General features: G+C 47.4%; 1 protein-coding gene across 3 annotated transcripts in view; it reads left to right on the top strand.

The window, feature by feature from the left end:
- The first annotated feature begins 2,920 nt into the window (after positions 1-2,920).
- Positions 2,921-24,267, top strand: part of TAPT1 (transmembrane anterior posterior transformation 1) — a 62,201-nt gene continuing 40,854 nt past the window's right edge. Inside the window, exons 1-2 of one of the 3 annotated variants that reach the window (XM_059887825.1) lie at positions 2,921-4,547; positions 17,607-17,737. In XM_059887825.1, the coding sequence (XP_059743808.1) occupies positions 3,755-4,547; positions 17,607-17,737 (924 nt within the window). In that variant the 5' untranslated portion in view covers positions 2,921-3,754. The remainder of the gene's footprint in view (positions 4,548-17,606; positions 17,738-24,267) is intronic. The other 2 variants (XR_009494970.1, XM_024993653.2) reach the window with 2 other exon arrangements.

The following is a 24,267-nucleotide window of genomic DNA, read 5'->3' as shown; positions in this document are numbered from 1 at the left end:
TCTCACACACAGGGATGAAGAACTGATGCTTACATCATGAAGGGACATTAAAGATAACACACCTTTGATGTGCTATCAACAAAGTTGTGTGCCTGCATGCTCAATCTCTAAGTCGTGTCCGACTCTGTGACCCCATGAACTTTGGCCTGCCACACTCCCCTGTCCATGGGATTTTCCAGACAAGAATACTGGAGTGGGTAGCCATTTCCTTCTCCAGGGGATCTTTCCCGACCCAGGGATGGAACCCACATCTCCTGCATTGGCAGGTGGGTTCTTTACCCACTGAGCCACCAGGGAAGCCTCTATCAATAAAGTTACTGCATTTGAAATCCCTGCATTCAACTTTTAGGCCTGATTACAAAGTAATTCTATAACTAAGGATTTCATACTTTTCTACAAATCTTGAGAGTGTAGGCAAATATCTAGCTTTTTACAATCCAGGGGTCCAAGAATCTGCAAAGGGTTAGGAAGGATTTATCACAAAATTCTACAAAAGGACACCAGGGTAATCTAGTGTAATGCTCTACAGGGGAGAAAATGAAACACAGAGATGTCACATGTGTCACCTTAGGTCAAAACACTGATGGGACAGCTCAAGCCCCGGCTTCTCCAGATTCAGGGTCCTTTCAAGTCAGCAAAGCACGTGATGTTTTTGTTACTCGGGAAAAGTATATGGAGCTAATTTCAAACATATTTTAGGGGCAATATACCAGAAATATTATCAAGAGGTAAGTTGCTTCCTACTCAGTCTAAACAAAAGGAAGCATTCAAAGTTAGCACTAAGGAGGAATAAAAAGGAAAATCTTTTTTTGTTTTGTTCTTTTAACTCCTACTATTGTGTAGGTATTGCCCCATTTACTAGTGAAAGATACTAAGAACCAGAGTTTATAGACTCAAAAGAAAATTTTCTGGAGCTTGAATCCATGGTTCACATACAATGTGGTCAATGTATTTTCTATAGTCATAAAATCAGTTATTAAACATTTATTAAAAATGAAGTTGTGATTTATTTTTTAAACTGTATACACTACTCACCCACTTTTCATTCTTTTTAAAAACATTTTGTGTTTTGCTCTTTTGAAAATACAGCAGCTACATGGTAGCTATTACCACCATTAGGTAAAGGCTACACAGTTAATTAAGAATATGTGTAGCGCTTGACAAGCTCTTGATTGAATTTACATAATCACTTATGTGTACATATTAAAATATAATTTGAATGTATAAATCCCTTAAGTGTCTCCACTCCTTGGATCGTTTTCTTTCTATATTGTTTATATGTAAAGACTATTCTCAGCTTCTCATTCTTGCCCATCACTTTCCTCTATTGAAACTATTACCCAGCAATGAATTATTTCTTTCACTTGCAGTTAATACAGTGACATGTTAACAGCATACCATCTAATTGTTGAATTAATGTTTTAAGTTCAATTCCTGTAGCTTACTGTCAACCAAATCCTGCTTTTAACTTATACCTTAACTCAAAATGCTTCTTGATGTGTCTTAAATGGTGAGGGTTATCATGTCTTTTTGAACTACTCCTATTATTTCCTAACAGTAGCATTATAAATCTAAGCGTATACCTTTTGTTCTGCAACTGATAAAGAAAACATTGTATTTTAAGTTCTATTTATTGTTCTCAGAGAACTGTTGGTTTTCTATGCTCTATAACTATTTAAGATTATGTGTAACTTGCCTTTTTGATAATACACAATACATATTTGACAATACCCTTTTCCTGGATTCTGAAATTCTGACAATGGGTTGAATGAACACAAATAAACTTTTCACGTACAATAAGATATTTGACTAATTATCAATACCTAGACAAGGAAAGAACAGTGTTAACTGAAAAAGTTAATGTTCATTTCAAAAATGCTTTGTATTTCCTTTTTGGCCATGCTGAGTAGCATGTGGGATCTTATTTCCCAGATCAGGGATTGAATGCAAGCCCCTTGCGTTGGAAGAACAACCACCACAGAAGTCCCTCAAAAATGCTTTTTATCATGTTCCACTTCAAGATGGGTTTGTTTGAAACGGTGCAATTTCATAAAACATCAGAGAAAATAATGTAGCGCCAGTAAAAAGATCCACTTGGTGAAAAGTTTTCAGAGTTTCAGCTTTCCTGCTTCTGGTTAGTTCCTCTGCTGAAACACCTTCACACCTGACCTGGACACAGGACTCCCTCCCTTTGCTGACTATTTTAAAGGACAAAGACGGCCTTTAGAACACCTGGTCTTCTTCAGGCCCTTACAGAACAAGAGAGAAATCCATTCCTACAACTGGCTGCCTTAGGAAACAGACTTTACAATTCTTTCCCTTCCAGTTCCTGTGGAGTTAAAAGCAGGGCCCATCAGCCAGTAAACCTGGTGAGACAGGAATTGGGAACTGACAGCAACAAGCAGTAAAAGCTTCCTTCCTCCTGGACAATCGGTAAAAAATAGAACAGGATGGTTTTACTCTATCAAAAATCAGAGAATAACAGAATTCGAGCCTTAAGGAATCTCAGAGGCCACACAGTTTTCAGTACCTTTTGATTTTCAAAATAAATCTGAAGATTTGACCAGAGCACTTGTTTTTGACTAATTTAACTCAGTTTTGACAGATGTAACCAAAACAAGAGAATTTCGTGGTCACAGGGATGTTTAGAAATGTAATTCTCCCAACAGTTCCGTTTTCTGAAGGATAAGGATGTTCCAAAGACATCAGTTCCTCCTTTCACTGGCGCCCGAGGGCCAGTTCCCATCTACCGGGCCTTCCTGGTCCAGCTAGGTCCCTCACCCCCTTCCCCTCGACCTGCTCTTAAATCTGTGAGGCAGCTGTCCTCTCTGCATGGAGCCCAGAACAGCCCACTCTGAGTCTGCAACCAGGTGGGTACCCGCTGGCGACAACAGAACCCTCAAGGTCTCTGATGAACCACCACGAGGTCGATTTTTGCTCTGTTCACAACCCGTCTGTATCTATCAGAGCTTCCCTGGGGGTTCAGACGGTAAAGCGTCTGGCTGCAATGCAGGAGACCCAGGTTCAATCCTTGGGTGGGGAAGATTCCCTGGAGAAGAGCATGGCAACCCACTCCAGTATGCTTGCCTGGAGAATCCCATGGACAAAGGAGCCCGGCGGCCTACAGTAGTCCGTGGGGTCACAAAGAGTCGGACACGGCTTAAGTGACTTCACTTTTCTATTTATCTATCTAGCTCTCCAGTTGAGGTCTAGGGAACTTCCAGACAACTTAACCTTAAGCGAAGAATTCCAGTTTTCCTTAATCAAAAAGGAACCCCCAGGGGCACAGGTTTTAGTTGGCAGACAAGAAACTGACCGGCCACAAAACCCCCCACCCCCATAAACGGAGCGGCCGGCCCCTTCCCGGAGTCTGGAGCATCCTGACTCCCAGCGGCGGCGGCTGGACACCCCGCTCGCTGCGGAGTCACACACGCCCGAGCTGCCTATGGCGGTCACCCCAAGTAAAGAGGGGGCGCCCCGGTGGATGAGCGAGGGCGGCCGAGAGCCGCATCCTAACCCTAACGCCGACAGGCGGCCTTAGGAGGTCCGCGGGCGCGGAAAAAAACAAACGCAAAAACGTAGACAGCACCCGGCTCCTCGGGCGGAGTCCCTGGGCCCGTGCCCTCCCCGCTCCGCACCCCCACCTGTTGGGCAGCATCTCCAGGGCACCTTCTGGCCCAAGTGCTTTGGAAACTGTCAACAACAACAACAACAAAACCCCAGAGGCCCGGGATGCTGACGGGCGAGCCTAACAATGCAGAAGAGCGGGAGCCCGAGGAGCCGACCCGCGGGGGTCGGGGATCATCTGGAGGCCGGGCCGCAGCGCCGCGGCCGTGCCAGCGGTGCCAAGACCGGGCGGGCGGCGGCGCCGGCGCACTCCGGGCACCGAGCCTGCAAAAGGGGCCCCGGGCGAGCAGCCGGCCACCTTGCAGACGGCGGGCAGCGGGCGCAGCAGCAGCGGCCGCCGCCCCGGGGCTCCTCGGCCGACCCTCCGGCCGCCGCCGCCGCGCTCGGCTTGCTCCCGCCGGGGCCCCGACCCGAGCCCCGGTGGCGCTCGCTCTCCCCGGCCGCGCGGCCCGGCGGCATGGAGCCCGGCGCGGCGCGGGAAAGCAGCGCGCGGCACGGGGACGGCAGGAAGAAGATGGCGGCGGCCGTGGCGGCGGCGGCGGCGGCCGCCTCCTCTCACGCGCCGCTGACGCCAATGGCGCGCGCCGGCCGGCGGGCCGCGGATGGCGGCGGCGGCGGCGGCGGCCCGGGCTCCGCTGAGGGGCGGGGCGAGGCGGGAAGGGGGCCGGCCGGAGGCGGAGGCCGGGCCGGCGCCTGGAGGGAGGCGGTGGGGACGGTTTGCTGTGCTCGGAACATGGCGGGCGTCGGCGACGCGGCCGCCCCGAGAGAAGGCGGCGCGGACGGCGCCGAGCGGGATGGCCGCGCTGAGGCGGAGCAGCTGGGCGGCGGCGGTCACGGGCCCCCGCCGGCGCCTCAGCACACGGAGACGCTGGGCTTCTACGAGAGCGACCGGCGGCGGGAGCGGCGCCGCAGCCGCGCAGGTGAGGAGGGCGGGCGGGGAGGCGGGCGGCGCTAGGCCGCGGCCGCGGCGGCGAAGGGCGGCGAGAGGCGCCGCGCGGGACTCCGGCCGCGAGCTCCGGGGGCGGCCGGGGCTTGGTTGGGCGCGCGCGGAGCCGGCGCGGCTCCCGAGGCGCCGCGGCCGCTGACAGGCTCCTCGGGCGGGGCCGCCGGCAGCGCCGAGGCCCCCGGGCGATAAAACGCCCTCCCGGCCAGGTGTGTCCGAGAGACAGAGAGAGGGGGGCAGCGGCCGGGGGCGTTCGTCCCCGCTCCCTTTTCCTGCTGCTTCTGAAAGGTCTTTCTTTAAAACAAACAAACGAAACAGAGCGCCTGGGGTGTCCTCCCGCCTCGATAACGTTGGCGAGCATCTCACCCCCCACCCCCGGCTCGAGGAGCTCAAAACTGAGCAGCGCGAGGCTGGATTTCATTATCTGTGTGCCAAGGTGACTTGTGTTCTGTTTTCAGCGAACTTGAGTCATCCGAACCTGTTAACTTGCTCTCTAAATAATGTGTTCTTCTGCCGCAGATAACGCGGTGGTAATGACAGCGAAGTTTCAGCTCTTCTGCCCAGGGTATAAATATTTAGCACTCCTGCACATGTTACCTGTGAACTTTTCCTAAACCGAAACTTCAGCCACTTTAAAAAAAAAGAAAAGAAAAGGCAGCACTTGCGAATCCTCCTTTCAATGACCGGTTTTTAAGCCTGTTGTTTTAGTATTGTTTCTTTCAGCTGTAGGATTTTATTCTTGTGTTCAGAAAGTTTTTAAAAGTTGCCTTTGTATTCATACTGCAGTTCTGTTATGGGGCTCGAAAGAAGGGAAGACATTGAGGTGTATGTTTCAGTGAATGTAGAGTGATCGTAGCATTTTAATTCCTGCGTAATTCTGAGTTTTGAAAATCAGTGGAGCCATAACTCCCTTTGAATTTCTTCCAACTACAAATTGTTTCAGCTGCACAGTAGGAGCTGCATTAGCCGTTATTCCTGCAGTTCGTGCTAATAAATGTTTAAGTCCTAAGGCTTACTGCATCATTGGCTGTACTTGTGTATGGAAGACTTGAAAGTCCTTTAGTGCTAACTTGGTCTGATCAAGTGAGATGGTGATTGATTTGCTAATTATCAGAGCTAGACATAGGTTAGCTTTTGTAGAGATCTTTATCTTTGAAAAATTAAGTACAGACTGTGCCTTGTTTTGTCTTTCTCAATGGGACCACTTAAAAATTCTCAACTCTGTTTGGTTAAGTTGTCACTTTAAACTTTTGCTTGGGAGAGTGTTTACTTTCTGAATTGGTCAGATCTGAGTAAGACAAAGGATTAAATCTCTCAGCTGTCTGTTTACTTACTTGGACTTGAAAATTAAAAGCACTCTGGTGCAAATAGAGAGCAATGTGGCCAGGTTTCATTGTAATTTTTTGAAATATTTATGAGTTTCAGGAAATCCAACATTATAAATGTTGCTTGCACGCACAAAAAATGAAGTTGTCAGGAGCCTTTTGATGAGCACAGTTGCTGGGACCCTTAGCACCATTTCCGTAGCCCTGCCCAACATCCCTCTGGATACCTGTGACTGTGGACTTCTACAGACTTCATGCCGCCCATGCATTCTTCCTCATCATGGGTTGCTGAGGGTGGTTTGCTTAACATGTTTGAAGCTGGACTTTCAACCCAGAGTTGCGGCAAGTCGTTATCAGGGACACACTTCCAGCTCTGGTTGTTGGGGTAGTTAAGTGTTTCCCCAGTTCCATCCGTTCAGTTGAGGTGAGATGTGTGTGGCAGCCCTTGAGGATCAGGACTTAGGTGAGGGTCCCAGGAGATCTCAGCTGGAGTCACCAGCCAGCGTTGTTCTGTCTTGGCCTCCACGTGGGCCCCTTGTCCTCTCTCCCAGGTGTCTGTCCCTCTCTAGTAGGCATACAGCTCTCGCCACTGCCGGAACCCACTCCCTAACACTGATGCTGTTCTGGTCAGACTCTCCTCACTGGAGATTCGAAGCCTTGCAGTCATTCTGAAAGGCCGTGGCCTGCTCGAGTGCCCAGTGCATTCACCCTGACCCTCCAGCATTGCTCCCTTCCGCTGCTCAGCATCCTTTCCTTCCTCTCCCGTCCAGAATTTAGAAAATTCTTCCCTAGGGGCTGCCCTGGGCCAGAGGGCCTTGGAGTGGCACCACCTAGGGTCCTGTGAGCAGCATTTCTTCCTGAGTCAGATGTCTCCCAAGACTGGATGCTTGCACTAAAGGTGTTGCTTTGTCCATTTTTTATATTCCGGCGCTGCCTCTGATACTCTGGTCTTCCCTCCTTTCCTGCCAATTCAGGGCAACCTTTGTCTTGCCTTTTGAAAGTCAGAATTTTAGTGTCTTGTTGGCCTAAAGCATCAGTTAGTTCCAAAGTCTCCGTTATCATTTCTCCCAAGGAATGTAGGACTTGTATAAATTAGATGTTTGTTGGCCTGTCCTAACCATCCAAGATCCTGTAAATGAATATACAGATCAGGTAATTAGCCACACCCTATCAGTCCAAGGAAAATAATTCAGAACATAGTGTTTGAGGTTCCTAGTTTTATTTTGTACTTGTCCGTGTTTATGTATGTGTTGTAGAATGCATAAGTACGTTAGTTGGTATATATACAGCTACATCAAGGGAAAGCTTTGTTTTTCTCCCTCAAACTCTCGTAATCATTTCATTCACTGAATTCCTCTGAGTCGTGAGTAGCCTGGTGGTGGGCTGAGACTTTTCTCAGGTCTGGTACTTAAACTGTACCATGGTTAGAAATGCCTAGTTCACGCCTCACTCCCAGTTTCGTTCTCTCTCATGACGGTCGCTGTGTATTTAACCCGCCTTGCCTCACACGGTCCCCTGTCTTGAACTCTGGATGTATTCGTCATCACAGACTGCAGATTCATCTCTTCTTTTTTTCTTCTTAAAAAATATGTATTAATGTGTACACTTAAGAATAGTTAAAATGGTAACATGTATATTTTACTGCAATAAAAATAAATTTAAAAATTAAAACAAAATATGACCAACTTCTATTGTCCTTTTTGCTATAAGACCAGATCATAAGTACATATTGCTGATACTTCCTAGTGATCCAGTGGTTTCAGGACTCTACGCCTTCACTGCCAAAGGCGTGGGTTTGATCCCTGAACAGGGAACTAAGATCCTGCCAGCCAGGAGGTTCCCACCCGCCTCACCAGCACTCCCCCACCCCTCCACCCTGCCAAAAAAAAGCACATGTTGCTATGTGTCCCTGCTTGTTCCCCACCTCACTGCTCTGCAGAAGTTCTAAGTGGTAGAGTTTCTGTATAACCATGTTCCCGTTTAGGAATCTAGGTCCAGCGAGTCAACTTTGGACTAAGCGTTGGGCAATCCATTCTTGGCTTATTTCGGTGGTTGAATTGCTATGTAGACTCTGTGCTTGCCTAATCTACTTGGCTCTGTTTCATAACTCCACCACGAAGTGGTTTAGTATCCGAAGTATTTAAGTTGGCTCTAATAACTGGAGACTTAACAATAGAAGACCTGGTGTAGAATAAACACAGCAGCTACTGGTGAAGATGAAGCAGTGACTATGTAATGCAGGTATTGGAATATGTGTAGGAGCAGGTGTTGCTTATAAAACAAAAGAACTTGGAGTAGGGTATGGGTGAACAGCCAGGTTTCTGACTGTAAATGGCCCCGGTGCCATGGGGCCCATTTCGTTCCTTTCCCATGGCGACTCTTCACTTCTGGAACTTAAACTTGTTACCGCCACTTTTGCTCCTCTTCACTTTCTTTGCATTTTAGACCTCTTGCTTACCTCCATGAGACAGTGGACAGAGCAAGGAAAACTAAAGCCCAGAAAAACCAACTGACGCCTTTTTAGCAGCTCCCACAAAAGATTTCGTCTGGGACTAAGGTTCAGATTCACCATGTCTGTCCTGTTGTGTAACTGAAAATTTAATATGTTAAAATACATTTTCATTTAACCAGTCCTGAGTCGGACACGACTGAGCGACTGAACTGAACTGATCCTCTATAAAATATGTTGCATAGTTATCCTTGTGGCCCGAGAGTTATCCTGATGGATGATTAAAGCCTGTGATTTGGAAAATTATGCCCTAAAGTAAATCAATTTCTCATCTACAAAGAGATCCAGTGGTTTTAGGACTCTACGCCTTCACTGCCAAAGGCGTGGGTTTGATCCCTGAACTGATCCTTAGGCAGTTTTAAAACTGCCTAAGAAATTACCTGGAGTGACCACAACTCTGATACAGATAATGTAAAATTAGCTTCTTTTCTTCTGACAAATGATTGCTTTTCTTTTAAAATTCTCACCTGCTTTATTTAACTAGTACTTGCAAACTAAAAAGCAATGATATGATCTTTGCCCAGGTCAATATCTTGACCTTTTTAAAGATGTTAAGCTTCCATCTGGTTTGCCCTCCGAAATTCAGTCCTAGAAGCTCATTTGGAGCCCATCTTGGGGAATGTTTGCGTGAAAGAGGTCTTTGAAAAGACTATATCATTGACTGTCAAGTTAATGATACTCTGTTCCCATTTTTAGTTCTTTGTAACCTTGTAACCTTGGAAAAAGTCACCCCTCTTTTTGTATCTGTTTTTCCGTCTATAAATTTATGAATATCTTTTCTGTTGTTTACTTCCCAAAAGAGGTTATTTATAAGTAGATTGAGAGCTTTGACAGCTTCAGATCAGATCAGATCGGTCGCTCAGTCGTGTCCGACTCTGCAACCCCATGAATCGCAGCACGCCAGGCCTCCCTGTCCATCACCAACTCCCGGAGTTCACTCAGACTCACGTCCATCGAGTCAGTGATGCCATCCAGCCATCTCATCCCCTGTCCTCCCCTTCTCCTCCTGCCCCCAATCCCTCCCAGCATCAGAGTCTTTTCCAATGAGTCAGCTCTTCACATGAGGTGGCCAAAGTACTGGAGTTTCAGCTTTAGCATCATTCCTTCCAGAGAAATCCCAGGGCTGATCTCCTTCAGAATGGACTGGTTGGATCTCCTTGCAGTCCAAGGGACTCTCAAGAGTCTTCTCCAACACCACAGTTCAAAAGCATCAATTCTTCGGCGCTCAGCCTTCTTCACAGTCCAATTGTCACATTCATACATGACCACAGGAAAAACCATAGCCTTGACTAGACGAACCTTTGTTGGCAAAGTAATATCTCTGCTTTTGAACATGCTATGTAGGTTGGTCATAACTTTCCTTCCAAGCAGTAAGCGTCTTTTAATTTCATGGCTGCAGTCACCATCTGCAGTGATTTTGGAGCCCAGAAAAATAAAGTCTGACACTGTTTCCACTGTTTCCCCATCTGTTTCCCATGAAGTGGTGGGACCGGATGCCATGATCTTCGTTTTCTGAATGTTGAGCTTTAAGCCCACTTTGTCACTCTCCACTTTCACTTTCATCAAGAAGCTTTTGAGTTCCTCTTCACTTTCTGCCATAAGGGTGGTGTCATCTGCGTATCTGAGGTAATTGATATTTCTCCCGGCAATCTTGATTCCAGCTTGTGTTTCTTCCAGTCCAGCGTTTCTCATGATGTACTCTGCATAGAAGTTAAATAAGCAGGGTGACAATATACAGCCTTGACGTACTCCTTTTCCTATTTGGAACCAGTCTGTTGTTCCATGTCCTGTTCTAACTGTTGCTTCCTGACCATATTTGAGTTAGGCAAGCAAGATCGCTATCATTGATCCCTAGTTGGCCTTGTACAAGGGTACGCCTTTGTATTTGTGTAATAAACTTGTAACTAATATCTTAGTGTAACTTTAGTAAAGCCTATTAAGGATCACATTATTTAAGATCATGGAGATTTGCATGTTTCATAGTATTGTCCTAGCAGTTAACCAATATTACTTTCCAATTTTTTAATGGTCCATGCTATTTTAAGAAAGATATATTTGGACATATTACTGAACATGTAAATATATTTATGATTACTCATTACTTCAAATTAATACTTGTTATCCTGAGTTCTTATTTGTCTCTCAGAAGATAATTAATCATAACATGTCTTTGTTCAGGTATGAGGAAGAAGCCATTCATACTGTGGTCTTTGTCAATTTAGGGTAGTGGGTCACAAGCAACTCTGCAGTAGATGTATACTCATTAAAACAATCTGGGCTAACTGATTCAGGTTTATGGTTGATATTATTTTCCCAGTGTTAAATGTTCATGACTGGCAAGGCTCACTTATTCAAATGTAGAAGCTCCTATTTCTATTAAATAGTGAAATACTTCTATTTTACTGAATAATATTTCTTGTTGGTGAGAACTGGATAAATGAGCTAAAATTGGTTGACATCTGAAAAGCTCAAACGGTATTGAGAAAACAATTGGGTTATTTTATTTTGGAAAATAATTTGCACTTACACTATAAAGACAGATGTTTGACATAACAAATGAAAGTCACTCTTGCTAAGAAGGCGTGAAGCCCCGCCGCAGCACGGAGAAAGTGCAGGTCCCGTTGTGTGTGTGCTCAGTTCCCGAGTCATGTCCAGCTCTTTGCGCCCCTGTGGACTGCCGCCCGCCAGCTCCTCTGTCCATGCGAGCTCTGGTCCACTGAACCAGCTGAGTTCTTGAAGAGTGGCAGCCACAGGTCAAAGAGCAGTAGTCATCTTCCTGAATAATTAGCCAGGCAGCCTGCCAGAATTGCAGGACAAGTGAGTTCAGGTACATCCGTATAATGGAGAAAACAGTGTTTAAAACAATAGCAGTAACAAACAGAAACACTGAAACACAGCTATGCTCCAGAGAGGAAGGTTCCAGAACAGAAGTAGAAGGTATATTCAAGAATGTATCCGTGACCAGGAAAAGGTTGGGGGGGCGGCGGGGTGGGGACCAGACGGCAGCAGGACTGCCGCATTGTACCTGAGGAGCTCGGGCCACAGGGCAGCAGAAGCCCCTTCTGCAGTGCGGATCAGAGGCTCCTCCTGGGAGATGGAAGCCAGGCCAGGGCTCGGTCGTCTTCTCTAGAAGGATCGTCAGAGAGATGGATGGTAATTACGATCCAGGGGAGAGTGTGTGTGTGCAGTCGCTCAGCCGTGTCCAGCTGTTTGCAGCTCCAGGGACTGTAGCACGCCATGGTTCCCTGTCCTTCACCATCTCCTGGAGTTTGTTCACATTCATGTCCATCAAGTCGGTGATACTATCTTAACTGTCTCATCCTCTGCTGTCTGCTTCTCCTTTTGCCTTCAGTCTTTCCAGCATCAGGGTCTTTGCCAATGAATCAGCTTGTCGAATCAGTTGGCCAAAGTATTGGAGCTTCAGCATCAGTCCTTCCAATGAATATTCAGGGTGGATTTCCTTTAGGATTGACTAGTTTGATCTCCTTGCAGTCCAAAGAACTCTATGTAGAGTCTTCTCCAGCACCGCAGTTTGCAAGCATCAATTCTTTGGTGCTGGGTTCTATTCCCAACTTGCCTCTTAGCTTTTCAGTGACTTTGGACAAGTCTCTGAAGCTCTATGAGCCTCAGATTCTTGATTTGAAAAACGTGAACACTGTCAACTGTGCCTTTAGCTCTCAGAGTTGTGGTGAGGGTTTGATGAAGTGATGTGTGCAGCACCTTTGTAAGCCACCTCAGTCAGGTGTTACATTTGTGTTAGTCCCTCAGTCGTGTCTGACTCTGTGCCAGGCTCCCCTGTCCATGGAATTCTCCAGGCAAGAATGCTGGAGTGTGTGGCCATTCCTTTCTCCAGGGGATCGTCCCACTCCAGGGATTGAACCCAGGTCTCCTGCATTACAGGCAGGTCTGAGCTACCAGAGAAGCAGAGGACCCTAATTCCTTAAGCAGGGCCAGTCCTTCAGGAGTGTGGCGGGGTGGAGGGGTGTGGTGGACAGGGAGGAGTGTGGGGAGGAGGAGGTAAGAAAGCTTTCCATCTGTCTCACCCATGAAGCTTGGTTCTTTTGTTAGTATTGCTTTAATGTTTCTTTTAAAACTGTTCTCCAACCCATTGCTGCTGCTGCTGCTAAGTCACTTCAGTCGTGTCCGACTCTGTGCGACCCCATAGATGGCAGCCCACCAGGCTCCCCCGTCCCTGGGATTCTCCAGGCAAGAACACTGGAGTGGGTTGCCATTGCCTTTTTTGCTCCAACCCACTAGTATGGTGTTAATGATAGGTAAACCTTACCCTTAGACTCAACTCATTGGGGGCTGGACTTGGGGAAGATCCGGATACATGGTGCTTGGTTTCAGAAAGTTTAAGGGCTGGCAAGGGAGCTGCTTAGTAAACAGTGTAACATCACAGAAGTAAACCCCGGGTGCTGGGAGCACAGAGATGGGGTCGGGGGGTGGTTCCCAGTTTTCCAGAACACAGTGGCCTGTTTACAAAAGCACTGAAGACAATGATAGAATAATCTAGTGCCAGAAGGTGCAGGCCTTAGGGATGGACTGCTTGATTTAAATGCTGGCTGTACTGTGCGCTTCTTCTGTGACCTTGGAGGCCTCCTTCACTTCTCTGTGCCTCAGTTTCTTCATCTATAAAATGGGCATGATGATAAAGCCTGTCTCGTGGTTATGAGAACTGTGTACTCAAAACATGTTTTATCCTTTAATGCTTGTGTTTACTGTTAAAATTTCCATTGGAGAATCAAAATTGGTATTTACAACTGAAATTCTTGCATTTCTAGAGGTAGAATCCTGATACAGTACTTCTTCACATTTATAATAGAGTTAAAACACCCTCATAGGTTTATATTTTATAATTTTTTAAAACTCGTTTAAGGAAAGTTCCTTAGGTTATATAGTTCGTTAAATGTGCTTGTTAGACATGTTCCCTTTTATCCTTGGAAACAGGGTTGCAGCCGTAGCAGTAAAGGTTAGGTGACCACCAAACGCGGATTGGCTAGTGCTGTGACCATGTGAAGTTACCAGTAAGTAATTCCAGACAGCGTGTCATGATTTGCGGTCTTCACACCCTTTCATACACAGTCGCTCGAACATCCTTTGTGAATGACAAGCAGGTGACAGGTGTTGTAAAACCGCTCCAAGCCTCGGTTTCCCTCTTCTGTGACGTTGAGATCTGTGGGTGGAGCGGGGTCCCAGGACCAGTGGGGACAGAACCGGCGCGGATCCACCCTCATCTGACGGCTCTCCCTGTGCCCTCCTCTGGACCAGGGCAAAACCCTCGCTGTGGAGGAGGCTCCGTCTTCTGTGGGCCCAGGGAGGACACCGGCCCGGAGGATGACTTTCTAAATAAGCAAGGTACAGGGTCGGGCTGCAGCCCGCGGGCCCACCTGGCCTGAGCTTGCCCAGGTTCAGGACCAAAGGAAGAGCCGGGACTCGGCAACAGAGAGACCTCTGTGGTTTGAAAGGGATGAGGGTGGGGGAGGGGGGCTTCCAGGGAGAAGGTGGGGGGGGAGCTCTTTGGTTACCAGGGAAACCAGCCGAGGGCCACGCCCCTCCCCGCCGTTTGACCAGTACAGACTAGGGCCGGGGGCAGCTCTGCCGGAAGTTCAGCCCTGCGCCAGGGACACAGTGAAGCAGGCCCTGGTCGGTCAGCCGATGGACAGAGAGCAAGAGGACAGCCGTCTTGAGCGGCCTGACCACACGGACAGCTTATCCCAGCCTTTCGGTTTAATTTGCTTTTCAAAAGATACACTCATGTGACAGCCTGTTTATCTAATCCTTCACACACCGAGATACTAGCTCACGCCCCCCAGCTCCCTTCCCTGCGCTTACTGTGTGTGGACGATGTGCCGGGGCCCTTACTGGCTGTGCCCCTGGGGCGGAGTGCAGGTGCCTGTCGGGGACCGTCCTTTGGATGCTCACTGACCGGATGCTCCAGAGCTCTTCCCTGCTGAGAGCGCCCGCATCTCAGAACACACCTGCCCCAGTCCCGGGCACTGTGCTCGAGAAGCTGCCGCGCTCTGCTTCCGCCGCCTCTCATTTCCGATTCTTGCTCTCCACCACACCCTCCTCTGTGACTGCCTTCCTCTCCTCTGAGCCACTCATTCGTTCAGGGAGCATCGGCTGAGCCCTCTTTAGCGCTGTGTCCCGAGGATGCAGAGGGAAAGAACACCGGAGGAGTGTGTGTGCACCCGGGCTCCAGGGGAAAACCCGGGGAGTCTTCCTGGAGCAGGTGACTCCGCGTGTCCCTCGCCCATAGAGGCTCACCTGTGTGCTCACATGAGTGGACAGAGGGAGCCTACACACAGCGTTTGCCCGCGGTGAGACGTGTAACTAGAGAACAGCGACCTTGACGTTCAGGGGAGGCAGGCATGCTGCGCGGCGGGAAAGAAAGATAAACCGGGCTGAGTTGGCAGGGCTCTGCTGTCGCCTCTGCCAGGGTGTTGACCTTGCTTGGAGGTGCCACGAGCCCCGGAGGGTTTCTGCCGCCAGCCTGTGTGTGTGCCGACCCGGGCCAGGCCAGGTGGGGCCTAGGGGAGCGAGGAGCGGAAGGCGGGCGCTGGTCAGCCTCCACAGTAACCTGGAGAGAGCCGGGAGGACCACATGCAGACGGAGTTCGGAACAAGAGGGCAAGTTTATAAACGTTTTGAGGAGGAGTCATCAGGGCTTGGAAAGGGGACGGGGGGGATGGTCAGAATCGGCCCCCAGCTGCCGGCCTGGAGCCTTGTCACTGGTGAGCCCGGAACTAACGATGGGGCTGCAGTAGTGGGGGTTAATGGGGGAAGGGTGGATTGCAGTTTGCCGGCTAAAGGTGCCTTTGGAAATTCTAGGTGGAATTGCCCACAGGCAGTGGGAAGTAGTCCAGGCTCAGGAGTCAAAAGCGGAAGCTATGGCAGCGTCAGGATTGAGGTGATGGTTTTGACCTTAGACCGCCCCAGCAGAGAATGTGTAGGGAAGAAAGATAAGAAGAATGAAGAAAAGACACCTGGTGACACATGAAACAATATGGCCTTACAGGGTGGCTGGAATTTTACTGTGGCCCTGCTGTGTTGCATGTGTGTGCGTGTGTGTGAAGTCCTCAGTCATATTCGACTCTCTGCAGCCCCACGGGCTGTGGCCCGCCGGGCTCGTCTGTCCATGGGATTCTCCAGGCAAGAGGACAGGAGCGGGTTGCCATGCTCTCCTCCAGGGGATCTTCCCCACCCAGGGATCCAACCCTTGTCTCTGGCGTCTACCTGCATTAACAGGCGGATTCCTGACCCCTTGCCACCTGGAAAGCCCATAAGAAGCAAGAGCACCCAACCAAACCCGCAAACCCTTCAGGATCAGGTGGAGGAAGACCAGGGAGTCTGGTGATGCGCCCTTCGGGGCTCGTGACCCTGCTCGCTGGCGTCAGTGCCAGTTTGTGCCAGCGCAGTTTCTTCTGCTTCCTGAATGTCCCGTTGCTTCCCAGCATTCATTCACTTGAAAGAATTGATATTTATAGATATTCACTAATGAAAGCGTCTCTCTTCTGTCCAGTTGGAAAACCAAACTGTGTTCAAGTCTTAACTGTTTGGTCTTTCTCTTCGGTTTTAGCTGTCCTTGTTTACAGCACAAAACACTCTTTTTTCCCCTCTCCTTCAGGCCGTAGATCTTATGCTGGATCTAGCCAGCCACCAATGTGTTAGAAAGTTCCGAGCCAGAAGTGTCACTCCGTCCGGATGCGGTTGCCTTGAGGAGCACATGGCGGAGCCCACACCTTGTGTCCGTGGCTTCAGCCGAGGTGTCCTGAGAGCACCATGCCCGCGGTCACTGTGCAGCCTGACCTGCCTCTCTGCCCAGCTGCAGTAGGCCCTGGTCGGGTTCTCCACCTCTTTCAGTCTCCAGGTGGCTTTCATGGTACCACTGACTCTCCAAGTTGATTATGAATCTTGTATTTAAAGAAATCTGTAATTTGGGGGTGGGTGGGACTCTGACTTCTGCACATAAGCAAGCCACTTCACCTGATGTTCAAGGAACTCGCTGTCTGTCCCAGTGCTGGAGGAAGTCAGCTGTTTTAGGCCCACTGGGAGGTAGTAAGTCCACTTCTGAGTCTTCCTAGAGACTCTTCCAGAGTGTTTAGGACTGTACACTTCCCCACCCCCGCAGCCTTTAAATCCTAGCGTCACATAAGACAGAACTCCGCAGGAGGACGCTTGTGAGTGAAATCGACCTTCCTGCTTTGTCATCTGTGGGAGGGAACACCAACATGGGGTTTGGGGAAGGAGCAAGAGGCCAGCTCAGAGCAGAGAGGACACTTTGCAGCCCTTGGTGTCCTGAGTCCGGGAAGAGAGGACGGCCTCCTAGAGAGTGAAGGAGGAAGGGAGGATCTGAGGCCGGGGGCCAAGAGGTCGACCAGGCGGTGGGCTGCCGGGAAGCGTGGCCCACACGGTGGAAACATCAGGATCAGGTAACAACCTTACTTGCCATCCCAGGTCTGCCAGATACAGCCCAGTGGAAAGCGTTCAGCCTCCTCCAGCCTTTCTTTGCTCAGCTGAGATGAGACAACGGAGGGTGAATTTGCATCAGAGGAACGGAAAACAGGTGGACAGGTCCACGGGGAGTGCGGTCTTCAGATGGGGTTGAGGTTCTGTCTTGTGTGACTCACAGTTACCATCGTGTTGGGAAGCCTTCACCTGGGGAAATGGTGTTATTTAGACACTGGCAGCATCTCTGAGGCTAAAGAAGAAGGAAGGATTTGTTCCAGTGTCGAGTGTGTTCTTCCGCCCAGCTCACTCCTGGACTGGAGGAGTGCCTCTCGGGTGACTCAGCTTGTGTGTGTGTGCGTGTGTGTGTGTCTCCGTTTTGTGTGCACTTGGTACCCACTCTGTGTGTGTGTGTGCGTGTGTCTCTGTTAGTATCTTTTCCCCTGCCTTCTACTCTGCATCAGCCCAGGCCCTCTATCACCTAAGACCCCTCACTAGACTCTCAGAGAACTTCTGACTTATATTCTGGCTTATAGCAATGGCCCCTGGTATATTTGCGGTTTATATCACACAAAAACAGCAGTTTTCTCACTCTCCGCTGATGGCTTATGTGTAGTTCAGTTCTGGGCACCGAAACGTAGATACTTTGTTTTATAACCTTGTTTTACGTCTGTGTTACCTGGGGCGCCAGCTAGCCTTGGAAGTCGCTTGATAAATGCTGTTCTTTTTGTTTTGTCTTTTTTTTCTTGTAGAGCTTTCACTATTCAGGTTCCTCAGCGCTGAACTAACCAGAGGGTACTTCCTTGAACATAATGAGGCCAAGTATACAGAAAGAAGAGAAAGAGTGTACACGTGTATGCGAATACCAAGGGAATTGGAAAAGGTACTGTTATTTTTTTTTAATTACTTGCCATCATTTTGAAAATTATGTCAACATGTTAATTCTATTAAAAACAATTTGAACCGCTTGAGTGGAATTTTTTAAATATTGGGAATAATGTGATCATGAATAATTAGGTGGAATAGGAATTCCCAGATAGGGAGAGTCTTTAAAAAGTGCATTTTTCAGTGTCAGATCCAGTGATCTGTAACTTCGCTATTTATTAAACTTGCTGAATTCCCATTTGAGTCCTCCCTGGTGGCTCAGTGGTAAAGAATCTGCCTCCAATGCAGGAGTCATGGGTTTTATTCCTGGGTCAGGAAGATCCCCTGGAGGAGGAAATAGGTACTCACTCCGAGTCTTCTTGGCTGGAGAATCCTGCAGAGCGAGGAGCCCTTGCCCACCAGGCTCCCCGTCCATGGGACCACAGACGAGCTGGACACTCCTGGCGACTAAACAATACAAGCAATAGTTCCCATTTCTGTCCCATCCAGATAACTTTCTTCAAGGAATTACTCTTTTCTTATCCTTCTAGTTCTCTTCAGTTTGTTTTTCCTAGAATCAGTTTTTTTTTTTTCCCATTCAGCACGATATAAATTATTTAATTTCCCCCTTTGTTAAGGTGTCAGTTTCTCAGAAAGCCCTCATTTTTAAAAATGTAAAGGACAGTTTCTTCAAAGAAAATTAGATAGTCTGTTTCACCTTCAACACAGAAAGCATTTCAGTGGGGAATAAACACATAACAACAGCACCGATCCTTCCGTGTGGTGCTCCCTTGATGTCTTCGTGCTCCCTTGATGTGTCCTAGGCCACCAGGACTGATCAGATACAAAGCCAAGGCTGCCCTTTTCCTCTGCATTCACAGAGTTGATGAGTCTGAACCATCTGGAAATTTCTTATAAGAAGGAAAGAGTTAAGCGATAATTCAGCTTTCAGTTCAGTTCAGTCGCTCAGTTGTGTCTGATTCTTTGCAACCCCAGGGGCTGCAGCTGCTAGGCTTCCCTGTCCATCACCAATTCCCAGAGCTTGCTCAAACTCATGTCCATCGAGTCGGTGATGCCACCCACCATCTCATCCTCTGTCATCCCCTTCTCCTCCTGCCTTCAGTCTTTCCCAGTATCAGGGCCTTTTCTAAGGAGTTGTTCGCATCAGGTGGCCAAAGTATTGGAGCTTCAGCATCAGTCCTTCCAGTGAATATTCAGTGCTGATTTCCTTTAGGATTGCCTGGTTTGATCTCCTTGAAGTCCAAGGGACTCTCAAGTCTTCTCCAACACTACAGTTCAAAAATACCAATTCTTCAGCGCTCCGCTTTCTTTATGGTCCAACTTGTACATCCATGGAAGTTTCTTATAAGAAGGAAAGAGTTAAGCAATAATTCAGCTTTATCTATGCTAAAACATGTTTTCATACGTTTTTAAAAACAGAACTTTTGATGTTCGAGTCACTTCCCTGGAATCACAGTTTCTCTTAGAGTTGGTATGGAAGGGTTTAGTTGGTGTGCTTTCTCCGTGGGCTGTAACAACAGGAGGAGCGGTAGACAGTGAGAAGGGAGGGCACGGGCAGTTTGGCCGAGGTTTGTTTATTTCTAACCATCCATCCGTATGGTAGAAGGAGGAGGGTCGCTTGTGAAGAGGTGAGTTGACAGACCTTGTTTTCTTGGGTTTTTGGTGGCAGGTGGCATGCGAGAGCTTTGGGGGGTTCTGTATTGGGGTGAGGTTAGACAGTGGAGGAACCAGCAGACGTTTGGTGCCTTTGGCCAGGGTCCTCAAACACACGTGGCTGTTCCCGTGTCACTGCTTTTCTCTAGGGCTCTGTGCTGGAGCCAAGGCTTGGAGGTAAGGGAGGTGTTTGTGGTGCGGAGTGGGGGGCGGCGGTGCAGCCCTCCTCCCGAGGGCAGCAGCTCCCTTGTTTTGTGTATTAGAGTAGCTTTAAGGAGGAACCTGGCGGGTGACATTTCTTCTGCTTTTTATTTACAGTAATTCTTGTGTCTTTCTTAAAACACCTGAACCTGCTTTTCAAAGCTCGCTTTTTTCTGCCGTGATCAGCCATGGGCTAGAAGTGGAAAGCTGCTGCAGCTAACCTTGCCAGGGGCCTGCCTTCTCTCTGCAGCCTGGATGCTCGTCTACCGCCTGTCTGAGCTGCTGGCCTCCCTCTTTGCTCTGGGCGAGCCCAGAGGGTCGTGTCCACTGTCCACAGGCAGACTTTATGGACTTCAACTAAGGAGGTGTCCTTCTGACCCCTTGTACCACTCCACCTGCGGTAGAAATAACTCACAGTGACAGCAACCCCCCATAACTGTCACCTCATCAGAGGCAGGCTCAGTACCCCCATCCTTCTCTTTCCTCATCTGTTGTCATTCAGTCACTAAGTTGTGTCCAACTCTCTGCGACCCCATGGACTGCAACACGCCAGGCTCCTCTGTCCTCCTCTCTCCCAGAGTTTGCTCAGATTCGTGTCCATTGTGTCGGTGATGCCATCCAACTATCTCATCTTCTGCCACCCCCTTCTTTTGCCTTCAGTCTTTCCCAGCATCAGGGTCTTTTCCAATGAGTTGTCTCTTCATATTAGTGGCCAAAGTTTTGGAACTTCAACTTTAGCATCAGTCCTTCCAGTGAATATTCAAGGATAATTTCTGTTAGGATTGACTGGTTTGATCTCCTTATAGTAAGGGACTCTCGAGAGTCTTCTCCAGCACCACAGTTCTTTTCTTCATTCAGTTCAGTTCAGTTCAGTCGCCAGTCGTGTCCGACTCTTTGCGACCCCATGAATCGCAGCACGCCAGGCCTCCCTGTCCATCACCATCTCCCGGAGTTCACTCAGACTCACGTCCATTGAGTCAGTGATGCCATCCAGCCATCTCATCCTCTGTCGTCCCCTTCTCCTCGTGCCCCCAATCCCTCCCAGCGTCAGAGTCTTTTCCAGTGAGTCAGTTCTTTGCATGAGGTGGCCAAAGTACTGGAGTTTCAGCTTTAGCATCAGTCCTTCCAAAGAACACTCAGGACTGATCTCCTTTAGAATGGACTGGTTGGATCTCCTTGCAGTCCAAGGGACTCTCAAGAGTCTGCTCCAACACCACAGTTCAAAAGCATCAATTCTTCGGCACTCAGCCTTCTTCACAGTCCAACTCTCACATCCATACATGACCACAGAAAAAACCATAGCCTTGACTAGACGAACCTTTATTGGCAAAGTAATGTTTCTGCTTTTGAATATGCTATCTAGGTTGGTCATAACTTTGCTTCCAAGGAGTAAGCGTCTTTTAATTTCATGGCTGCAGTCACCATCTGCAGTGATTTTGGAGCCCAGAAAAATAAAGTCTGATACTGTTTCCACTGTTTCCCCATCTATTTCCCGTGAAGTGATGGAACCAGATGCCATAATCTTCGTTTTCTGAATGTTGAGCTTTAAGCCAACTTTTTCACTCTCCACTTTCACTTTCATCAAGAGGCTTTTGAGTTCCTCTTCACTTTCTGCCATAAGGGTGGTGTCATCTGCATATCTGAGGTAATTGATATTTCTCCCGGCAATCTTGATTCCAGCTTGTGCTTCTTCCAGTCCAGCATTTCTCATGATGTACTCTGTATATAAGTTAAATAAGCAGGGTGACAATATACAGCCTTGATGTACTCCTTTTCCTATTTGGAACCAGTCTGTTGTTCCATGTCCTGTTCTAGCTGTTGCTTCCTGACCTGCATACAAATTTCTCAAGAGGCAGGTCAAGTGATCTGGGATTCCCATCTCTTTCAGAATTTTCCACAGTTTCTTATGATCCATGCAGCATTGAAATCACAAGCAAGTTTCTGGGTGGATTTCTCACAGAAACTTGTAAGCATTTCATATTTGTCATTGTGAGTTCTAAGTTGTCTTCTGGGAAAATCTCTGCAGGTCTTGATGGGGCTTCAGTATAAACCAGTGTTTTTCAACCTGTGGTCTGTTGTAGGGCCACTAGTAGGTGGGGTAACCCATGCACTAAGTTGTAATCAGTGAGGATTTATTCTGTTTAATTGAAGAATAGAAAAAGTATCACATTGCATTCATTGCTTGTACTCAGGGTAAGTGTTTTGTTTTGTTGGTTTTTTTTGGAAACTTCGGTTTCACTTGTACGTGTTTGAAACATTACTAGCGTGAGAAAAGTTTAGTGGACACTGCTCACACACAGTTGCCATTATGTTCTAATCCTGTTGCCCACGAGAAAGGCTTTGGTTTTAGGCCTATTTAGGACATGTCGATTTAGTCTCTGAGAACAATACTTCAGGTGTTTTACTGCTTAAAATATACAAAGGAATATCATCTTTTTCAGTTTAGAGAAGTTTCTTCTTCTATTAGGTTGGTGCAAAAGTAATTGTGCTTTGGCTCTTTGATATTGGAGTACATTCTTATATAAATGTGGTTATGTTATACCCCATTTTAAGGCTCATTTCTCACTTTATTTTTTTTTCCTAATGACTTACTACTTGCTGTTTGTTTTACGTTTATTTTAAGACTATAAAAATGATATTAGAGAAAAAGCAAATTTGAGCAATATTTTTATTCAAATTCAAAGTGGGTCGTAAAGCAGCAGAGACAGTTCACAACATCAGCAGTGCATTTGGCCAAGGAACTGCTAATGAACATATAATGCAGTGGTAATTCAAGAAGTTTTAGAAAGGAGGCGAGAACCTTGAAGATGACGGGCTTAGTGGCTGCCCGTTGGAAGTTAGCAACAACCAATTGAGAGCAATTATCAAGGCAGATTTTCTTACAGCTACATAAGAAGTTGCCAAAGAACTCATTGTCAACCATTCTACATTCATCCAGCATTTGAAGCAAATTGGAAAGGTGAAAAAGCTCGGTAAGTGGCTGCTTCATGAGCTGACTGAAAAATCAAAATAAAATCGTTTTGAAGTGTCGTCTTCTCTCATTCTCTTCAACAACAACGAACCGTTTCTCGATCGGATTGTGATGTGTGACGAAAAGTGGATTTTATACAACCAGTGATGACCAGCTTGGTGGCTAGACCAAGAAGAAGCTCCAAAGCACTTCCCCAAACCAAACTTGCATCAAAAAAACAAATGGTCTTGGACACTGGTGGTCTCCTGCCAGTCTGATCCACTCCAGCTTCCTGAATCCTGGCAAAACCACTATATCTGAGAAGTGTGCTCAGCAAATGAATGAGATGCGCTGAAAACTGCCATGCCCGCGGTCAGCACTGGTCAGCACAGCGGGCCCAGTTCTTCTGCACGACAGTGCCCAAGCACACGTTGCAAAACCAAGGCTTCCGAAGTTGAACGAATTGGGCTGCAGAGTTCTGCCTCGTTCGCCATAGTCACCTGATCTCTCGCCAGCCGACTACCACTTCCTCGAGCATTCTGACAGCTTTTTGTAGGGAGAACACGGCCATAGCCAGCAGGAGGCAGAAGATGGCTTCCAAGAGTCCGCTGAATCCTGAAGCATGGATGTTTATTCTACGGGAATAAACAAACATTTCTGTTGGCAAAAATGTGTGGATTGTAATGGTTCCTATTTTGATTAATAAAGATGTGTTTGAGCGTAGTCATAATCTAAAATTCACAGTCCAAAACCACAATTTCTTTTGTATCAGCTTAAGACTAAGTGGAGCATAGAGGAAAGCAGACTTAGATTTCAGTTTAATTCCAGGCTTAAATATCTCTCATAACAGCGTGAATTCACTCTGCTGTCCCTAAGGCCTTTATTTGATGTGGGGACGGGGTCCCACTTCAGGCATTTATCGTGAGAGTTGAGAGGCAGTCGAGATGTTTGTGGTAATATAACTTATTTTTATTGGTTACCTTTGTGTTTATTTAATATATAATGCCATACTAATTTTTAAAAAAAATGTTCTTGTTACTGTATTTCCACCTAACCTTTGCAGAAAGAGAAACTTGATAATTAAAGAGCATTTTGTGTTTTCAGGGGTTGCAGATACTATAAAGCATGTAATTAATGCTTATTCTTTTAAAGTCAAGAGAAAGGTCAACTCAGCATCTCCAACTGAACCTGTTTAGTGGTTGTTAAAAAGAAAAAAAAAAAGACAGGTTTTTTGTGTAATGTTGTCAGTAGATTAACATGTTATACTTGACATTTAATAAAGATGAATTACTTATATATTTAAAGTAGTTTTTCTAGTTATTAGCACATTTTTATACCTGAACTTCTCAATGTGACGTAAGGATATAAAATTCTGGAGCATTTGTTGACCAGAGGCAACACTTCTTCTTTTCCTCTGCAGTCCTTTCTCCACGCTCCCACATGCGCCAGGGGTTCTTGTCTGGATCTGCTACTAACTGCACATATGCTCCACCTGGGGAGCTCTATTTTTTTCTTCCACACAAGGAGGAAGCTAAACTGCAGTATCTCTGCATCCTGAACTGAGAGCCAGGATAGCAAAGTGGTTGAAGGGCATGAACTCGAAGGCCAGCCTGCCTGAATTTGAATCTTGGCTCCACAGTTTATCAAGTATGAGGCCGTGACCAATTCACTTCTGTTTCTGTATGCCTCAGTGTTCTCATCTGAATGTCAATTACATGGTAAGC

Source organism: Bos taurus, chromosome 6 (genome assembly GCF_002263795.3).
Source record: "Bos taurus isolate L1 Dominette 01449 registration number 42190680 breed Hereford chromosome 6, ARS-UCD2.0, whole genome shotgun sequence".
NCBI lineage: Eukaryota > Metazoa > Chordata > Mammalia > Artiodactyla > Bovidae > Bos > Bos taurus.
The sequence above is the reverse complement of the archived record's forward strand: the minus strand, read 5'-3'. Positions and strand labels throughout refer to the sequence as shown.